The following is an 18,244-nucleotide window of genomic DNA, read 5'->3' as shown; positions in this document are numbered from 1 at the left end:
CTGGTTATTCCAAGCTGAGCCTCATTTTAATTTGAATTCAGGAATCTTCACAGTGACGCCCTTTCGCCATAGCTCACTCCTTAATAAACCAATTGCAGCAACCGCGATACGGCCGCGGAAACTTTAATAATGCCATGCCAATGTCGATGACGACGCTGATACATGCGATTTGGAGCCAACAGAGTGGAGACGGGATACCCCGAAAAGAACGGTGGTGTCCAAGCGATGTGATGAGAGAGCCTGACGGACTGACAGTTCCGCGAGTCGGCGGAATGGAATGCATCTCCCCAGCGAGTCAAGCCAGCGACCGTGGGCCAGCATCTCGACCCACAGCATCTCGACTAAAACGGAAATACGAGCCAAGAAAATTTTTTCCTACTGGCTCGGCGACGTGGGATCTTGCTGCTGCTGGTGCTTTTATTCCTCTTTGCCCTAACCCCTGCCTTTGATTGTCGGCAACCCCGCCAAGATACCCATTAAAGATGTATGAGTAGTTACATGTGACGAGAATTCATTATTGTTGAGAGCAAGGAAGCCAAGTGTTCAATGGTGGAGTGGAGTGGGTGAAAGGTGTTTCTGTTTTTCCTTTTTCTCCCTTTCTTTATTTTTCTCTTCGTTTCCCTCGTCGTTTAGCCATGGTCGGTATCTTTTCTCTCTCTCTCTCTGTATCTGTCTGTCTCTACATATCAAGTTTTGTCACAGAGCACAACAACGGGGAGAGTGGAAACGATTCCACTCCATTTTTTTACCTCGTTTCGTAAAAAACGGAACAAGAAAAGATAACCTTGCACTGCCTCCTTATTTCGATAGGATAAATTGAGTGCTCACGCATGTTTGGCGGCAGCAGGCGGTCGAGGGGGCTCAACGACCGAATCAGAGGGCTCGCACGGCTTGGCAGGACACCGCCAAGTCATGCCAAGTCACGCCAAGGATAACGCCAAGTATTTTGCAGCCGGAATAGTATTAGATGCCAATAGTATTAGGCTTGGACAGTGGCACACCCCAATCTCCAACGCCATCTGCTTCCACACAAGGCTCATGGGGCAGCAAAGTGAACAGAACGTTCCCAACCCATTTCCCCCTCTCTTTCTGAGATTGATTTGTTGTATGCTATGCTATGCTGGATGTATGTAGAGGGTCTATGTATGTAAGAGTGTGTAGAGGTACTCTACTGCGTGGTCTGTTCGGGGGGCTACTAATACATGTACTCCCTCAGTTCTCTTAGTTTAGTCTTTACTAAAAAGTGTTGCATTAGAAGTGAAATTCCCTTTCTCGTGCCTGCCCCCCCCCTCGTGGATTTCTCTGGAGCCCGCCACACTTCTTCCTCTAGAGTTCACACCCACACACCACTACTACTACCTACCATCCCCCATATCCAATCCATCATCATCGTCCTTCCCGTTGCTTGTTAATCGGGACACTGCCCTGCCCGCCTTCTTAATCAAGCCCTCCTCCATTACTCATTAACAGCTGCTCTTCCTTTCCTCATCCTCTTCTTGTAGTTTTATTCACAACGCCCCACTTTATCGAACCAAAAAAGGTCCCCAACATATCCATAAGTGTTCCTCCTTCATACAGAGGGACCCCGCAGCAACCATAGATTCCATTCACTCCATCCTCGACCAGTTCGTGTCGAATCTTCCCCCCAACTCCTCTTCTACATCTCAGCAGCAGCAACAGCAACTGCCTGCAGCGCCCACTTCTGCTCCGCAACAGCAACCACAGCAGCAGCAGCAGCAACCACAGCAGCAGCAGCAGCAGCAGCAGCAGCAACCACAGCAACAGCAGCAACAAGCTTCCCCCGGATCTTCCAAGCTGGCTGTCCCACAAAGTCCCGCGACGGCAGCGCCCGTCGCTCCGAGTACCCCATCTATTCCGGCAAAGGAGGAGACAAACCTCGGCTGCCAATGGAACGGGTGCCAGGAAAAGTTCGATTCGCCAGAGGAGCTATATGTATGTTGACCCCGCAATGCTGTTTCGAAATTAGTAGTAGTGAAGTTGTACTGTGTCGATTAGAGAGAGGAAGACGTGTTGTCGTGTTTTTGTCTTGGGAGTTTATAGAGGCTGGGCATTTTTTCGTGTTGAGGGGCTTTCGCTGACGTGACTACCAACTCATCAAAGAACCATTTATGCGATATCCACGTCGGTCGCAAGTCAACTAACAACCTATGCTTAACTTGCGCATGGGGCACCTGCCGGACAACAACCGTAAAGCGCGACCATATCACTTCCCACATTCGTGTACATGTGCCGCTTAAACCGCACAAATGTGAGTTTTGCGGTAAAGCTTTTAAGCGACCGCAGGATTTGAAAAAGCATGTGAAGGTAGGGGCGCTCTTTCGCTGGACTTCCGCAGTCACTTTTTTTGTCTACACTTTCAAATCTTTCCGGGTTCTCCGCTGACATCGCTTTATCGGCGCCATGTTCCACAGACACATGCGGACGACTCTGTCCTGCTCCGCAGTCCGGAGCCGGATGGTACGGGCAGACGCGCATCGGGCGTTCATCAGGCTCGCGTGGGTGCACCTTTTGCTTCAAACGGGTATGATCGTGGGAGCTCATTGCTTTCTTTACAGGGAGATAATGTACACTCTCCGTACACGACTAGTGCTGGTATGCAGCGTGAGTGATCTTTCATGTCGCAGAAAAAGAGAGCAAATGACTGATATAAATCATTAGCCCTTGCAGCCACAGCCGCGCAGGCGTATTATGGAAGTATGCATCCCCAACCTCTTAATTTTGGTACACATCCTCATTTTGTGTCAGGCCTTGGGGCGTATTATCCGGCTCCGAACGGTGCACCGAATCCAGGAGTTTATTATTACCCCACCCCTCAACCCGCGCCTCAACAGGACGGAATGAACCAGCAGCAGCAGCCTGGTGGCGAGAGCAAAAAGCGAGCATTTGATGGCGTAGATCAATTCTTCGAGGACGCTAAAAGGCACAAAATCCAGCCGGTTTATGATGGCAACATGGCACAGCGCCTATCTGCTCTACAGCAATTCGTGCCTACCACTTCTGGAGAGACTGTTGACTTTAACGGACACCATGCTGCAACCGTTACTGCCCCCGCTGCTGGCCAAAGCCAATACACGCTCCCGTCTCTGCGTACCAAGCAGGACCTCATTGATGCTGACCATTTCCTGACCCAGCTCTCAGCCAATGTATATGAAAGCCCTGCCGCTGCAGCGGCCGCCGGCGTCCCCGCTGGAAGTCATTTCACCCAGCCTTACCGCAATAACCAGCCGACTTCCCCGCATGGTACTCAAACACAGCAGCATAGTCCTAACCACACACCTGGTCACGATAACGCACCTGCCGCAGCGGCGATTATGCAAGCTTCAAACTCAACTAGCTCGGGTGGTACCTCCGCTCTGACGCCTCCAACATCAAACTACACAACTTCTCACTCGCCTAACCAGCAGCATACAACACCTCCGTCTTCATCGCCACAATCTGCATCATCTATGTACCCTAGTCTTCCGGCTATCCCCACTAGTGGCGAAGCATACCCTGCACCTGTCTCAACAGCTCCAGCATCGTCCCTTGGTCCTACCTTCGAATCAGAGCAAAGGCGTAGAATCAGCGTTGGAGTTTTGCAAAGAGCAAAACCGGTTCAAGCGGATCAGGATGTGGATATGGATAGAGATGACAATGCGGATAAGAAGAGCGAAGTATCTGATAGTCTAATTGACCCAGAACTCGGTGCCTTGTCGGCGGAGGTTTCTGCCCCAGCAGCCCCCGAAGACCCTGCAAAGGAATGGGAAAAGAACATCGAATTACTCTCAAACCTCAGGGATTACGTTAAGAACCTGCTGCAAGAGGAAGAAAAGAAGGAACTCATGGAGCAGGAGCAGGATCAGATAATGACCGACCAAGATGGTGGTGTCAACGCAGAACCTGGTCAGGAAGGTGCCGATAACGGAGGAGCCGAAAAAACCGAGGAGCAAACTGATGAGCAGGCTCTCTACCCAGTGCTCAGAGCAGTAGCTGTTGCCTAGGCCTGCCAACAACAGGGCTGGCAAATATTGCATCCTAAATAAAATGGGGGGGGATCGGAGGAGGAAAGTCAAGGTTGTGTGAGAGAGAGAGAGTAAGGATTATTTTTTTTTTCAACTGTTGTGGTCTCTTTTGTTGGGATAGGTTGTAACGTTTCCTCGATTTTTCTTCTTATTGTTCTACTAAGTATTATTGGTCTATGTGTGTTCCGTACTTTCACTTCTTATCTCATGTCCTTCTCTTGCCATCTTGAAAAGAAAAGGCGTAACCTTACTGCCTCTGTTCAGAAGGGGGTCTACCTCTTGTCTCTGTCTCTATGATGAATCTTTTGGTGTGGCTTCTATTGTCTTGGGTTGCTGTTGCGATGGTATTTCCATTGATATGTCTTGTCTTGTCGATTTGCCTTCACCCCAGCTATCCTGGCAAGTAAAAATTATATAGGTGGCGGTGATGGTGGGATAAATGGGAGGTGTTTCAAATTTTCATGAATTCTCACATTGGAAGCTTCTTGGTCTTGGGATTAGGGTGAATTCATTTTGAAGAGAGAGAAAAAAAGCTATGTTAATATAATGGCAATGATCACGAACATTGCTGTTAGGCTAACAGTGGCACTGGCAACCTTCCCACAACCCCTATTATTACTTCAAAACAAGCTACTGTTTGGGTAGAGGTAGGCTCAGAATGTGCATAAAAGGGTCCCGAATCCAAATCAGCCTTGCCATGCCAATCAGATTTAAAGTCGTCGTCAGTGTGCTTTGAGATTGTGCAACGTTCTGGTGTCTGAACGCTCCACTTGTCTTCATCCGATCTCTTAGCTGTGGCTTGGTACGGTTGAAATCACTCGGTCCTCCCATTCCATCTGCCAAATTATGCTTGGCCCCAAGCCAAACCAAGCCAAAACCAAGACTTCAGCCCTTGATGACCTGCCGTTTGAGCGATAAAGGACTGTATGGGTATACGTACTCATGTTGTATTTTAGGAGAAATCTGGTATCGTCTCGTGCCTCCATTACGAGAGGTTGGTGGGATAGATGAATCCGAAGTCTGGGGGAGGTTTTGAAGCGTTGTCATTTGAATGGTGGCTGTCTTAGGGAACCGCAAACCAGTTCTGGTTTGCGTCCGATTAGAGTATTGAGACCTTTCCTGAAGAGAGTTCCCCCTTTAAGCTTGTGTGAAGTAAAGTAGATAGAGTAGGTTACATGTCGATATCCATATGGAACATGGAACATGCCGTCCACAAGGCCCTGTCGACCGGCTGGACTCGTGGAGTACGTTTAAGTTGACCTCACTTCACTCCACACCCAAATATTCTGATACGCGCCAAGTCCCCGAGCAGGCCAGGCTTTCCCGAAATTTTAGAGTTTTGATCCGGTTTTGATCCCCGCAGGACCGACAGTCGACCTCCACGCTGCACGGATCATCGCTAGTAGTTAAGGTAGGGTAGATAGCTGTGGAGTACCGAAGAGAGCCGCCGAGACAACATACCCTCCATTTTGCGCAAAAAAAAAGTTCCTTCGATCCAGCGTGGCCAGTATATAAAAACCCCTGGAAATAATTTTTCCAAACTTGACGCAAGGATGAGTACGAGTCAGGAACCGATCCAAGTGGTCACTGAAACAGGAACGGGAATTAGCATGGCGAGCTCTTCAACATCGTTTAATCATGGGCAGGTATGTGCTATTGTCTTATGCTTATGTTTTGATGACAACGCTAATGAACGGAACGATGGCGTCGTCGCAGGCGCGATTGAAAGAACAACCACCGCAGCACACTGCGCACACGAATCGATTGTCTACAACTATGTCGAGAGGCTCCATTGGTGGCGGGACAGCATCAACAAAAAGAACAATGTGGTTGGGAAGAGGAATGGTCAATGACATTAGGAGGAGGGCGCCATACTATTGGTCGGATTGGACTGACGCGTGGGATTATAGGATTATCCCTAGTACGAGTAAGTGACAACGCCCAATATGGAAGTATCATGGGGCTTAATGCTTACAATTTGGTGTTGTAGTTTATATGTTTTTTGCAAAGTAATAACTCGCATTCCTAAGAGAACGACTCTAGAAAAACAAAACTCCAAACGGTTCACTCACTAATCACTGAAAATGAAATATAAAGTGTTTTGCCAGCTCTTGCTTTTTCGTTTGACATGTGAGTCATTCATATATCATTGATTCAAGTAGTAGTTGAATTATCATTGACACCTTTTATCTGGTATTAGGTTCGAAAAGACCGATATGTCATATGGCGTAAATGAGGTATTGCTTGCTTCTGTACTCGGCGCTGTAGTGTTTTCATTCTTGGCTGCGCAGCCGTTGTGTATTGTGGGTGTTACTGGTCCTATCACAGTATTCAACTAGTAAGTTTCCATTTGATCATGGGTATAGGTTGGGACATTTTAGTAACGTTTTGGGTAGCACTGTTTACGATATTGTGACTCCAAGGTATTTCTAGTCAAAAAAAACAAGATATCGAACCAGCATCAAATAACATCATAAACAGGGGAATTCCATACTTCAAGTTTATGTGCTGGATTTGTCTGTGAGTATCCCATGCAAACTCCCGGCCTATCAGCTGAGCTCAACTAAAACTATGATCAGGTGGTCAATGATCATGCACATTATACTTGCCATTACCAACGCCTGCAATGCGGTCAAATGGGTTACTCGCTTCTCCTGCGACATCTTCGGGTAGGTGCTCTATCTTTATACCCATCCGAGTGCATACTTATCGTGCCTGTCTTTTAGATTCTATGTTGCCTTTATCTATCTCCAAAAGGGAATCCAGATTTTGACGCTCCAATGGCATGCAAGTGACGCTGCTGCTCATCTGTCCATCTCTATCTCATTACTTGTGTTAATGGTTGGGTACGGTTGTGGAGTTATTGGGGATAGTAATCTTTTCAAACAGCCAGTCAGGACGTTCTTGAAAGACTATGGCACGCCTCTAACTGTCATATTCTTTACGGGATATCAGTTTATCGGAAAAATGGCAGATATTAAATTGGAGCAGCTTCCAATCTCGAAGGCATTTCATCCGACAATTGACAGGTCGTGGCTGGTTGACTTTTGGAATATTGAAGTTGGTCATGTATTTTTGGCAGTCCCGTAAGCGCGCCCAGATTACAGCGGAAAGCTAGGCTTGGGAATCTGCTGACAGGCGTTGCAGATTCGCGATTTTGTTGACTATCCTTTTCTACTTTGATCATAACGTTTCCAGTCTTATTTGCCAGGGAAGTGAGTTTCCGTTGAAAAAGCCAGCTGGTTTTCACTGGGATATCTTCATTCTCGGAATCACCACCGGTGTCTCTGGTATTCTGGGACTCCCGGCTCCAAACGGTCTTATTCCTCAGGCACCATTCCACACTGCGTCTCTCTGTGTTACTCGAAAGAGGGTGGATGATGCAGAGGAACACAAGGGCAAGACTGAAACTGTGATTGACCATGTTGTTGAGCAGAGGGTCAGCAATCTCTTGCAGGGATTAATGATATTGGGGGTCATGACTGGACCACTGTTAATTGTTCTTGCGTTGATCCCGCAAGCCGTGTTAGCTGGGTTGTTCTTTGTTATGGGTATTCAAGCGTTGGAAGAGGTATATCTATTTTTTTTTCTCGATTCCCAGAAACTTGAAGCTAACGGTATTAAAGAACGGAATGACACTCAAAATCGCTTATCTTCTGAAAGATCGTGCGTTGACCCATGGTGGAGATCCGTTGAATAGATGCAGAAAGGGAGCGGTTTGGGCGTTCGTGGCCATTGAACTTGTAGGATTTGGGGCAACATTCGCAATCACGCAGACGATTGCTGCTATCGGGTATGCGTTGACTTGATAGTTGAAACTGAGGAATGGGCTAATGGTTATATAGGTTCCCAGTGTTCATTTTTCTTCTTATTCCTATGAGAACAAATCTCCTACCAAAATACTTCACCGCTGAAGAACTGGGGATTTTGGACGCACCGACTGCATCACCGTTTACCCTGGAGTCAGCCGGTGGTAGCTATGGTGACTACCCAGAGAGTGTTGATATCAGCCCCCAGGATTCTGAGACAATCGATACCGGTGCCCTCTCAGATAGCGATGAGAGTGTTATGGAAAGGGGGGATTCGATGAGACTAGAAAGGAGGAGACCTTCCGCTGTGAGACCTGGTAATGAGGTTGAGATTGAGGAAGGGCCACAGCATAGACGGGCACGGAGGTGAAAAAAATATTAGATGTAATTCATTTTGACCAGGTGAAATTAGGATCGTAATAGGGGACGGAAAAGTAAATTAGAATATGTATGTAGCTACACGACGACGAATTAGATATAACGAATTGACCTGTTGCGAGTTTACTATCATATCAAAAGCGAGATATACATGCACATGCACAGGCATATGTACAAAAATGCTTCTTCATAACTCCATCTGGATTGACAGGAGAATAGAGTAGAACGTGGGGCTCGTTTCCAAGGGTTACCAAGGGACCTTCGTCTTGGCAGCTAAACAACATTGTTATGCAAGTGGGGGAACGGATCACAACCAGAGCTCTCTCTTCTCCTGCAGGTTCAACCACCTCCGCAACGCAACCTTCTCGCTCCATCATCAGCACCTTTCATTTGCTTCCACTGTGCTTAACCTCTGCACCTCTCTTGCATACCCGTTAAATAGCTTACACACTCTTCTATCTACCTAACCAATTAATTCTGACATCATGGGTGAATCAAGGTACGAAAACACCACCAGAATAAATCCCCAATCCCCGCCCCTGTTCAACGGCCCTGTTCGATAAACTCCCCCGCTTCCACGTTTTTTTGCGGCTCCACTGACATCGCTGTAGACAAGAACTCCTTAACTGGGTAAACAACCTTTTGCAGCTTAACATCACCCGCATAGAGCAATGTGGAACTGGGTATGCTCCTGATTCCTCCCGTTTGGGACTTGCCTTGACTGGCACAAGCGAGTCACTTAGAACTGACAGCTACCTTTTGGAATAGTGCCGCCCTGTGCCAGATCATGGATTCGATCTATGGTTAGTAGAGTCCTCAAACGACGGCGGGTTTAAAGTTTGAAGGGGTTTGAACTAAAGATCAAACAGGGGATGTGCCTATGTCGAAAGTCAAGTTCAACGTTAACACCGAATACGCGTACCTACAAAACTACAAGATCCTCACGAGTACGCGTTTGCCCCCTTTACAAATATGTTATACGCGTGACTTTTTCTGACCCCGACCCTGCGTTCCCCTTAGATGTTTTTACGTCGCATCAGATCGAGAGGCCAATCCCGGTCGAGCGTCTAGTCAAGTGTAAATTTCAGGATAATCTCGAGTTTTTGCAGTGGACGAAGCGGTATTGGGATCAGTTTTATCCCGGCGGAGACTATGATGCGGTCAGTCGTAGGGCGAAAGCGGGTACAATGGGGGCGGGACCGCCTGCGCCTGCTGCCAGGTCAAACGCAGCAGTAAAGCGTGGAACTACGCCAACTGTTGGAGGAGCTGCCCGTACCAGGACTCCCCTTGGCGGCGCTAACAGCGCTGCCCTCCAACAAGAAGTCGCCTCGTTGAAGGAGAATGTTACCGGCCTCGAGAGGGAAAGGGATTTTTACTTCAGTAAACTGAGAGACATTGAGTTGCTGGTTCAGCGCGCGGTTGAGGAGACCCCGGAGATTGAACAGGATGAGGACGGCCTTGTCAGGCACATCCAAGCTATTTTGTACTCGACAGAGGTAGAAGACACTTCCGATCATCAACCACAAACAAATGCTAATATTGAGAAGGATGGCTTTGAGATACCTGATGCGGTTGAAGAAGACGCTGAAACTTTCTAAATGATTCGCCCATTCGAAAAATTCCACTACTACAACTTCAGTGTGTTTTTGTTTAAACCTTGTGGGTACCTAGTTGATCGTTTTCGGAGGTTATGCGTTCTCGTTTCATTCTTTCTAGCCCCTTCATACTAGTTTGTTACTTCTGTTACCTTACTACCTTGTATTCTCAAAAACCCTTCAATTCTACGTTGTGATCGGTTTCTATTTTCTTTTGCGTTATTCATCCTGGGATTTAGGGTAAAAGCGTGGCTTGGTTGATTTTCTAAGCGTTTGGTCTGTCTTTGGGCATGGAGGATGTGTCCGATACTGGACCATGGCCAGTATAATGGGGGATACCTAGATGGGGAGGTGGAGGAAAGCCATAGCCATAGGCGTGTTCCTTTATTGAAAACACGCAACAAAAAAAAAACGGGAAAACAAAAAGAAAAGCACAAACAAATTTCATCTATATATTACGGATGTTTGTAAAGTTATTATGGTTTAGAATTATAAATGTGTACTGCATTCGGAGATTTCCATGGTATTATGACCAAGGATTCAAGAAACGTGACTAGTAAGCGGCACTCCAGACACCTCAACCATTCGCTCAGTGTCTTAGGACACGACAACTCACCCAAACGCTAAAATTTAATATCTCCAAGTTCCCTCCCAAACGCAGGACATTTTCGTGCAGGGTGTATGCGCACTCTAGAACAGACTTACAGATAACAGACACAGCGCAATGTCACTATTCACAGGAATTCTCCAGAGCCAAGCTCCCCCGAAGCAAGATGCGACCTCAACCATCCAGACACTATGCCTGCGATTATCAACAAGTACATTATTGGAAGACCGGAGAGCGGCGATTCAAGGGCTGCGCAGCTTTGCAAGGGAGTACAAAGAGACTGTTGCATCAGGAGGATTGAGAGGGTTGATTGGGACATTGAGCAAGGATGCGGAAGATGTCGACACTATCAAAGTAGTGTTGGAAACACTGCTGTTGCTGTTTGTTAAAGATGAATCAAATGTTAGTTCTATCATAGCCGGGTTTTCTTTCTTCATGATAGTTGTTATGAGGGAGCTGCGTGGTGGGGTGAGCTTGTGGGTCAGAGAAGCTAGAGCAGGACTGGGGGGGTGGAACCTACAGCATGTACTGACCATCGTGTGCAGCCGGAATCTTCAGAAGATATAGCATTGTGGCTCACCGATGAGTTCACTCAGGTTCGCGGCCCTAAGATTTGAGTTTGGGTCTCAGTGAGCTGATTTATGGATGTAGAAGCAAGAAAATATCACGGTGCTGATCGATCTCCTACAAGATAGTGATTTTTACATCCGTCTGTACACGCTACAGCTTCTGGTCGCAATTCTTAATAATCGACCATCAAGAACTCAAGAATGTATCCTCACAGCTCCACTGGGGATTTCCCGTCTTGTCTCAATTCTTGACGATAAGCGGGATGCAATCAGAAATGGTATCCTTCTCCTCCCCGCTACATCGTATATAGATTATAGTCTCTAATATCTTATAGAGGGTATCCTGTTGATAATAAACCTTTCCTCTGGTCATACTGATATCCAGAAGCTCATTGCCTTCGAGAATGCGTTTGAAAAGGCCTTCTATATAATCGACTCTGAAGGTGGTATTGACGGTGGTATCGTAGCGCAAGACTGCCTACAGCTGCTATCAAATTTACTGTCGTATAATGTGTCCAATCAGAGCTTTTTCAGAGAGACCGGCTGTGTTCCTAAGCTAGCAAAGCTGTTTGAGTTCGATCAAAGAGATGTAGCACCGTACGCGAAAGACCAGAGGGACACTAATGTTCAATATGCGACGAGGGTTGTGAGATTATTTGTTGTTCCAGGGGGGTTGGGGACTGCTGCAAATCAAATGGCGTTTTTCAATGCGGGGATCTTGCACTTGATGCTGATAATCGCATTTTCGGCTTTCAGCGATTATCCAACTCGGGCTGAGGTAATGGCAATCCTCTGAAATAATTTTGGAGGGATTCGTAGCACTGATCAGAATTGGATTCAGGCCTTGAAAGCAGTTGCCGATTTGATCCACGAAAACGACGTCCTCCAAGAGAACTTTGCACAAATGAAGGTTACTTATCTAGATCCCACCGTTCCACCTGAAGTTCAGATACAGCAGTTCAAACCGGATGATATGTGCTATGTTATTGAGGGTTTACTGGACCTAGCATTGTTGACTTCATCAATCAATGCGTTTGATGCAAGATTGGCTGCCTGTCGGTGTCTTGAATCCTACTTCGCTGGGAACCAACCAGTGCGATTGCATTTCCTGAATCACGCCATTAATCTACATATGAATGAAGACCCATCTGCGAATATCCTCACATGCCTGATAAACCTCGACTCGGATTCTCGCGGTGATCCGTATCGTGTCTGGCTTGCAAGTGTCATCTTTTTGCATCTTGTCTATGATGATGAGGAAGCTAAGGCACTTGCAACCTCCGTCACTGAAGGCGATGCCGAGGCTGGCGAAGAGGTTGTTTCGGCGATCCAGAGTATATCTGCCAATTTGGTTGCTGCTTTGGAACACAACTATGATCCGCGAATAATCGTTGGTTATCTGATGCTGTTGTGCGTGTGGCTATATGAAGATTCGCCAGCAGTTGATGACTTCTTAACGGAAGGGTCAAGTGTACAGTCGTTGGTCTCGGCGGTGAAGCAGAGTAGTAATTCGAATGTGTTGGTGCAAGGATTGTGTGCATTCTTCTTGGGGATTTTATATGAGTTCAGTCATAAGGATTCGCCCATTCCCCGGTAAGAGCTCTAAATAATCAATGTTTTGGGAAAGTTTTATGTTGACCTGGATTTGTAGAGCCACACTACATCCTATATTAGCTAGTCGTATGGGGCGAGATCATTACCTTAATAAAGTCACAAAGTTGCGGGAAAATCCTCGTGTACGGGACTTTGAAGTTTTTATGGAAGTCCCCATGAGCAGAAGGGGAAGCGGGCTTCCAGATGTGTTTTTCGATCACACCTTTATCGACTTTCTAAAGGATAATTATAGTCGAATACTACGAGCCATTGACAAAGACCCATCAGAAGCACACACAGGCTCGAATGGCAAATCAAACGGGATTTCTGCAGAAATGCTAGAATCACTCAAAACACAGCTTGAAGAGAAAGAGGAAGAGCTTTCACAACTGCAGACCACAATTTTGACCCTCGAGCAGCGAGTAACGCAAGAACAACACGAGGTGCAAAGAACAAAAGAGGTAGCTGCAGCAGAACTGCACCGACAGAGGGAAGCAACGGAAGTGTTACGGCGGAAACATGAAGCCGATGCTACCGCTGTTGCTGAGCGAAATAGAGCTGCCGTTGCAGAAATCCAGCGTATTAGATGGGAGGCAGAGCAAGCAGCACGGGAGAACATGGCATTGAAGAGGCGAGTGGGCGAGCTTGAAAATGAGTTGAAAAGAAGGGTGGCAGAGCTAGAGGGACAACTGAAGAAGAAAGTAGCGGAGATGGAGAGCCTGATGAAGAAGAGAACCGCGGAACTAGAGGCTGAGATTGATAAGACGAAGAGGGAGACGAATTTACAGCTTAGGATGGCGACCGAAGACCACCAAGCCGCAATTTCCGAAGTAGAGACTCGAGTTAAGAGAGCAGAGATCGCTCTTAATGAAGCACAGATTAAGGAGAGGGAAGCGGCGACCAGGGCACAGACCGCTGAAGCGGCAGTCGCGGCTGCAGAGAGTAGAACCAAAGAAGCTGTGGAAAACGTACATGCTGCAGACCAAGCGCTTAAGGCAGCCAACGACACAGCTAAGGCTGCCGAGGAAAGGGCTATGGCGGCAGAAGATATAGCCAGATCGGCCGAAGAAAAAGTTAAGACTGCATCAGATGCATCCAGAGCAGCCAACGAGAAAGTGACAGCTGCAGAGGAGTACCTAAGACTCTCAGAAGAAAAGGTAAGGCTTTTAAAAGAGAGAGAGCAGGTATTGGAAGAGAAAGTGGTTGCGATGATGGAGAAAGTCAGAGCTGCAGAGGAGTTAGCGGAATCATTGGAGGAAGGAATGAAGGAGAAAGTCCGGATTGCAGAGGAGTCAACGAAATCGCTGGAGGAAGAAATGAAGGAAAAGGTCCGGGTTTCAGAGGAGTCAGCGAAATCGTTGGAGGAAGAAATGAAGGAGAAAGTCCGGGTTGCAGAGGAGTCAGCGAAATCATTAGAGGAAAAAATGAAGGAGAAGTTAAAGGCATCAGAAGAAGCCATAACCGCAGCCAACTCAAAGGCAGCTGCTGCTGAGGAGCGCCTACAGACTGCAGAGGAGAATAAGAGAATTGCAGAAGAGGAGCTCAAGGCGGTAGAGGAGAAAACCAATATCGCGCAGGAGAAAGCACAGGCCGCAGAAGAGGAAGCCAGAGTTGCAAACGAAAAGGCAGCGGCTGCAGAAGAGAGAGCAACAGCTGCAGAAGAGAAGATCAAAGTCTTGGAAGAGAGCGCAAAGTCGGGTGACGGAAAGGCCCAGGAACGACTCCACGCCGCAGAAAACACGGCAAAAACAGTGACCGAGAAGATCAAAGCCATCGAGGACCAGCTTAAGTCTTCGGAAGAGGAGAAGAAGAGGGCGGATGAAGAAGCCAAGAAGGCTCGGGCAAACGCGACAGAAGCGGAGGAGAGGATCAGCACGGCGGAGGAGCAGGCCAAGACTGCCAAAAAGGAGAAGGATGATGTGCAGACACAACTGGAGGACCTTCTCATGGTGCTAACAGATCTCGAAGAGAAGCGGAAGAATGATAAGGTATGTCTAAGATACTGGGCGTCCCAGGTCGATTACTAATTGTTTACTGTGCAGGAACGGTTGAAAGCCTTGGGACAGGAGGTTTCAGACGATGAAGATGATGGCGATGAAGAAGAAGATGACGATGAAGAAGAAGATGACGATGAAGTCGAGTAGACTGGAAACTGCAATGAATAATGGGGCGGGGCGGGTATGCTTTGTGAGACATGTAAAAACTGTAAATAATACCAGAAGAGTTATTCGACGTTCGTGTCGAGTGATATTTCGTGTGTATGTTGAAAAATATGTAGGCAATCGGAATAAGTTTCTGTTCTTTCTGGTCTATGAGGGGCCCCAGAGTGGACCCAACAGGACACAGGATCAGTGATTAATTCTCATCGAAGATTGTTAGATAGGATTCATCGAGTGATAGTCTGTGTTGGAAACCCGATGACGCGGCCTCCCAGAACCCCATAAAAGAATAAATATTCAGATACAAGATTCCTTTCCTCGTTTCAAAAGCGCTTGAACTTTAGAACCACCATGATCCGCATCTAACTTTTCTTTAGAAGAAAAAAAGCAGTGAAACAGAACTATTCAAAGATGGTATATATATACATGACCCTATAACCTACGCCATAACCCTTCCATTCATCCTCAATTCTCATTTTAATTTTGATTCAATAAGAAATAGCGTACACACTCCCTACAAAAACAAGTTCTATCTATTTCCCAATCTTAAGGTCAATCTTGCTCACGATCCAGCTTAGCGTGAACATGGCCATCAATGCACTGAACATGACAAACGGCTTCCTCAAAGCTTCCGTCTGGGGTAGATGGTAGCTGACGACGAGCTCTTTGCGATGCTGCTCATCTACTACGTTGACAGCAGTGAGCTTCACGGCAGTGCGGCCGATTGTGTCCATAAATGTCTTGTGGAGATACTGTTCCTCCTTGACAAGAGGAATGGGGGAGACGTATTTCACATTACTGGATCTCTGTTAGTTGATTTCTTTTGGATGAGTGATGAGTAGGGATAGCTTACGTGGCGCCTTCAGGCAACACAATAGTAACCTCAAGATCTTTGTAGGTGACAGCCTCCTTTGGACCCTCTAGGAAAGGAACCTTGAGAACAAAGTCCTCGCCGTTCTTGTGTCCACGGACAAAGTCACGGAGATCGTGGTTCCATCCGGTGACGAAGGTATAGTTCCATCCACCGAAAACCGGGTAACGAGGCTTGAGCTCGAGGTTTGCTTCACGAATGTTTGAGCGGAAGCGGGAAGTGGACACATTGCCGATTTCGTCAGTGAAGTAAGGGTCCTTCGCGCCAACACTTAGAGGGAAAGTGAGCTGCTTGATGGCGGTAGTGGGGGGGTTGTAATAGTTTGTTGCGGCCCATGCGACGCGGGAGAATTGTTCCTTGAGCCTTTTTTATTTGTTAGCATCTCTGGTAGTGGTTTAGCTGTTCGGCAGGACTACATACTTTGCGCCGTTGTTTGTCATCCAGTAACGTTCCTCGATAGCGAGGTTACCACCCCAGTGGGACACCTCGATGAGTCTCTCCATACGATCCATCTTAATCACCGGGTTGGTGTACTCGAATCGAAGAGTGACTTCTTCACCAGCCTTACCAGCCTCGACAACAGAGTAGGGTCCGAAAGTAAACTGATTACCAGACTTGGTAGGATCCTCGGTTCCATCAGCCTTAGGCTCGAGCTTGGTGAAGTCGGGAACTTCATTGCTAGCAAGTTTCAATTTGGTCTTCTGCTTCTCAGTCGTGTACGCGGACAAAGCGTATTGACTACCAGTCCATTGTAGGAACTGCTTCTCGACTTGGGTGACTTGCGCAGGAACTGGAGTAAGTATATCCGTAGCTGCTAAGCTGATTTGAAGAGTGATGGAGTGTCCAGCAGGGACGGCAGGCTCGAAGAGAATACGGTAGTATTGTAAAGAACTATGTTACCGATAATTAGAGCTGTAACTCTCCCCACTATTACTATTTTGCTTCTCACTCACCTATCATCATTATACTCCACAGGAGTTACTACAAACTCCTCTCCCGAACCTTTCTTATTTCTAGCTTCCACATAACTCAGCTTCGGCAATGTGGCCTTATCCACCGGCAGATAGAACTCGCTCTGTGGCTGTTTCGAGATATTCTCGACGACCGCAGCAATAATCTCGCGCGCGTATGGCTTTGTGAGGTCAATTGTTCTTAACAGATTACTCTGCTTGAACACCTGTGGAGGCGTGAAGTCCGCCGGAAAAACAAGTTGTTCTGCAGCAGCTGCCAAAGTCGCAAATAGCGACACTAAAGCGCCCCAATTGTGAAGCGAGCGCATTGTGAACTGATATTTGCGGGGGATATGTTTTTTATTTAGCGTGAATTTGTTGGGCTTTTTCGTTAAACGGAATGCTCCAACGGATGGAAGCTGTCTGTGTGAAAGGCCAGTTTCACTTATTTAGGAGCTTTGTGAGGTTACGAGACGTGTTGCGAAGCGGAACGAGGGAAACCCTTGCACGGGGTATTGTGGGGAACGCCAATACAAGACAAAGAGGTGCGAGTGATGGCTGATGGTGCCGATATGCCGACCAACCAAGCAGTTATCATGGTTTTCTTTGTTTTTAGATATTATTCCGTATCTAGTCATGCTCTTCTACTTCTGTGAAATTTGCAACGCAAGGGGGCCGTAAATTAAACTTTGACTGCTCTTAGGAAATTTAAGTAATAAATAAAATGTACTGTTTCGCACAGTGCCCGTGGGAGGGCTGAGGAAGATTCTCAGCTCCAGTCCTTTCTCCTACTTAAACCTGTCTTGTCGGGCTCTGCGTAAAAATTTGTTTTGGACACAAATGTGTAAAAGCGAGGAACTCGAGAAGACTAGCCATATCTAGAGCGAGTGGTAAGCTAGGTATGGGACTACCAAGGGCTTCAGGGTCTGGATTACGGTTTCAGCCAATCTCATCATACTCTGTGGCCGTGAGGGCTTAAGTTGAATGCACCCTGATATCACAAGAGGTCCCGCTACTAGAAACTTTGAGCCCCCGCGGGAAAGCCCCGAAAAATATGACACGGTAATATTCCTAATTCTACTACGTGCTCTATACTTTGCTTTCCCTTCGAATTAGTAGAGGTAGTGAACTTCGTAAACAGAGGGGAGGGAAAGAAAATGAAATTATCGGCACTACCATTCCTGCCTTCTGATATTGCAATAACAAAGCGAGGAAATGCTCGGTAGTCAAGCGTACGGTACTGTACAGCAAGATACTACCCTCGAAGCATCCCACATTCACATTCCCAAGAATGGCTCTGCCCCTCGACTCTTAAGTCTGGTCCGGCGGGGAGATAATTTGACGTATATGTTGCTTTGTGAGAACACATTATAAGAGCTTGGCTCAGCTACTATGCCTCTTGGCGCCGGTTTACACTTCACTCTCCATCTACTGGACTAGGTTTAAGAGTCTAGAACCCTACTTCTTACACCATCTAAGAACCAAGCCCGCCCAGTTGCATTTCAAAACCTGGGTCGCCATTTGTGGCCACTACAAGACTACCCACTCATCTTCTTAGATCAGCACAATGATGGCTCAACCATGCCGCAAAACTTTCCACCAGGAAATTGGTGATAAAATACCATCAGAGGGATTGACTCGTTTAGGAGGGGGTATCTTGCTCACTGACCTACACCTAGCCCTTTAAGCCT

General features: G+C 47.1%; 6 protein-coding genes across 6 annotated transcripts; 5 read left to right on the top strand and 1 right to left on the bottom strand.

Annotated features, from left to right (window-relative positions):
- Nucleotides 1-912: 912 nt before the first annotated feature.
- Nucleotides 913-4,001, top strand: H6S33_003024 (uncharacterized protein; the record flags this gene model as incomplete). The annotated part of the gene is made up of 5 exons (XM_044834369.1): nt 913-1,062; nt 1,579-1,953; nt 2,122-2,325; nt 2,433-2,622; nt 2,680-4,001. 5 exons carry the CDS (start codon nt 913-915, stop codon nt 3,999-4,001), a joined length of 2,241 nt encoding a protein of 746 aa, XP_044692231.1.
- Nucleotides 4,002-5,575: 1,574 nt separating this feature from the next.
- Nucleotides 5,576-6,035, top strand: H6S33_003023 (uncharacterized protein; the record flags this gene model as incomplete). The annotated part of the gene is made up of 3 exons (XM_044834367.1): nt 5,576-5,668; nt 5,739-5,949; nt 6,013-6,035. 3 exons carry the CDS (start codon nt 5,576-5,578, stop codon nt 6,033-6,035), a joined length of 327 nt encoding a protein of 108 aa, XP_044692230.1.
- A 579-nt stretch (nt 6,036-6,614) lies between these two features.
- H6S33_003022 (uncharacterized protein) lies at nt 6,615-8,201 on the top strand (the record flags this gene model as incomplete). Its single annotated transcript, XM_044834366.1, has 5 exons — nt 6,615-6,691; nt 6,749-7,108; nt 7,170-7,593; nt 7,649-7,815; nt 7,868-8,201. 5 exons carry the CDS (start codon nt 6,615-6,617, stop codon nt 8,199-8,201), a joined length of 1,362 nt encoding a protein of 453 aa, XP_044692229.1.
- A 493-nt stretch (nt 8,202-8,694) lies between these two features.
- Nucleotides 8,695-9,807, top strand: H6S33_003021 (uncharacterized protein; the record flags this gene model as incomplete). The annotated part of the gene is made up of 6 exons (XM_044834365.1): nt 8,695-8,708; nt 8,821-8,892; nt 8,978-9,012; nt 9,079-9,156; nt 9,230-9,705; nt 9,757-9,807. 6 exons carry the CDS (start codon nt 8,695-8,697, stop codon nt 9,805-9,807), a joined length of 726 nt encoding a protein of 241 aa, XP_044692228.1.
- Nucleotides 9,808-10,528: 721 nt separating this feature from the next.
- On the top strand, nt 10,529-14,717 carry H6S33_003020 (uncharacterized protein; the record flags this gene model as incomplete). The annotated part of the gene is made up of 7 exons (XM_044834364.1): nt 10,529-10,813; nt 10,957-11,007; nt 11,063-11,258; nt 11,316-11,758; nt 11,822-12,573; nt 12,632-14,561; nt 14,616-14,717. The coding sequence occupies 7 exons, from the start codon at nt 10,529-10,531 to the stop codon at nt 14,715-14,717; spliced, it is 3,759 nt and encodes a 1,252-aa protein (XP_044692227.1).
- A 548-nt stretch (nt 14,718-15,265) lies between these two features.
- H6S33_003019 (uncharacterized protein) lies at nt 15,266-16,882 on the bottom strand (the record flags this gene model as incomplete). Its single annotated transcript, XM_044834363.1, has 5 exons — nt 15,266-15,530; nt 15,586-15,966; nt 16,024-16,494; nt 16,557-16,620; nt 16,678-16,882. The coding sequence occupies 5 exons, from the start codon at nt 16,880-16,882 to the stop codon at nt 15,266-15,268; spliced, it is 1,386 nt and encodes a 461-aa protein (XP_044692226.1).
- Between the last annotated feature and the right edge of the window lie 1,362 nt (nt 16,883-18,244).

The sequence above is a fragment of the Morchella sextelata genome (genome assembly GCF_020137385.1).
Source record: "Morchella sextelata strain SCLS chromosome Unknown scls_14, whole genome shotgun sequence".
Classification (NCBI taxonomy): domain Eukaryota; kingdom Fungi; phylum Ascomycota; class Pezizomycetes; order Pezizales; family Morchellaceae; genus Morchella; species Morchella sextelata.
The sequence above is the reverse complement of the archived record's forward strand: the minus strand, read 5'-3'. Positions and strand labels throughout refer to the sequence as shown.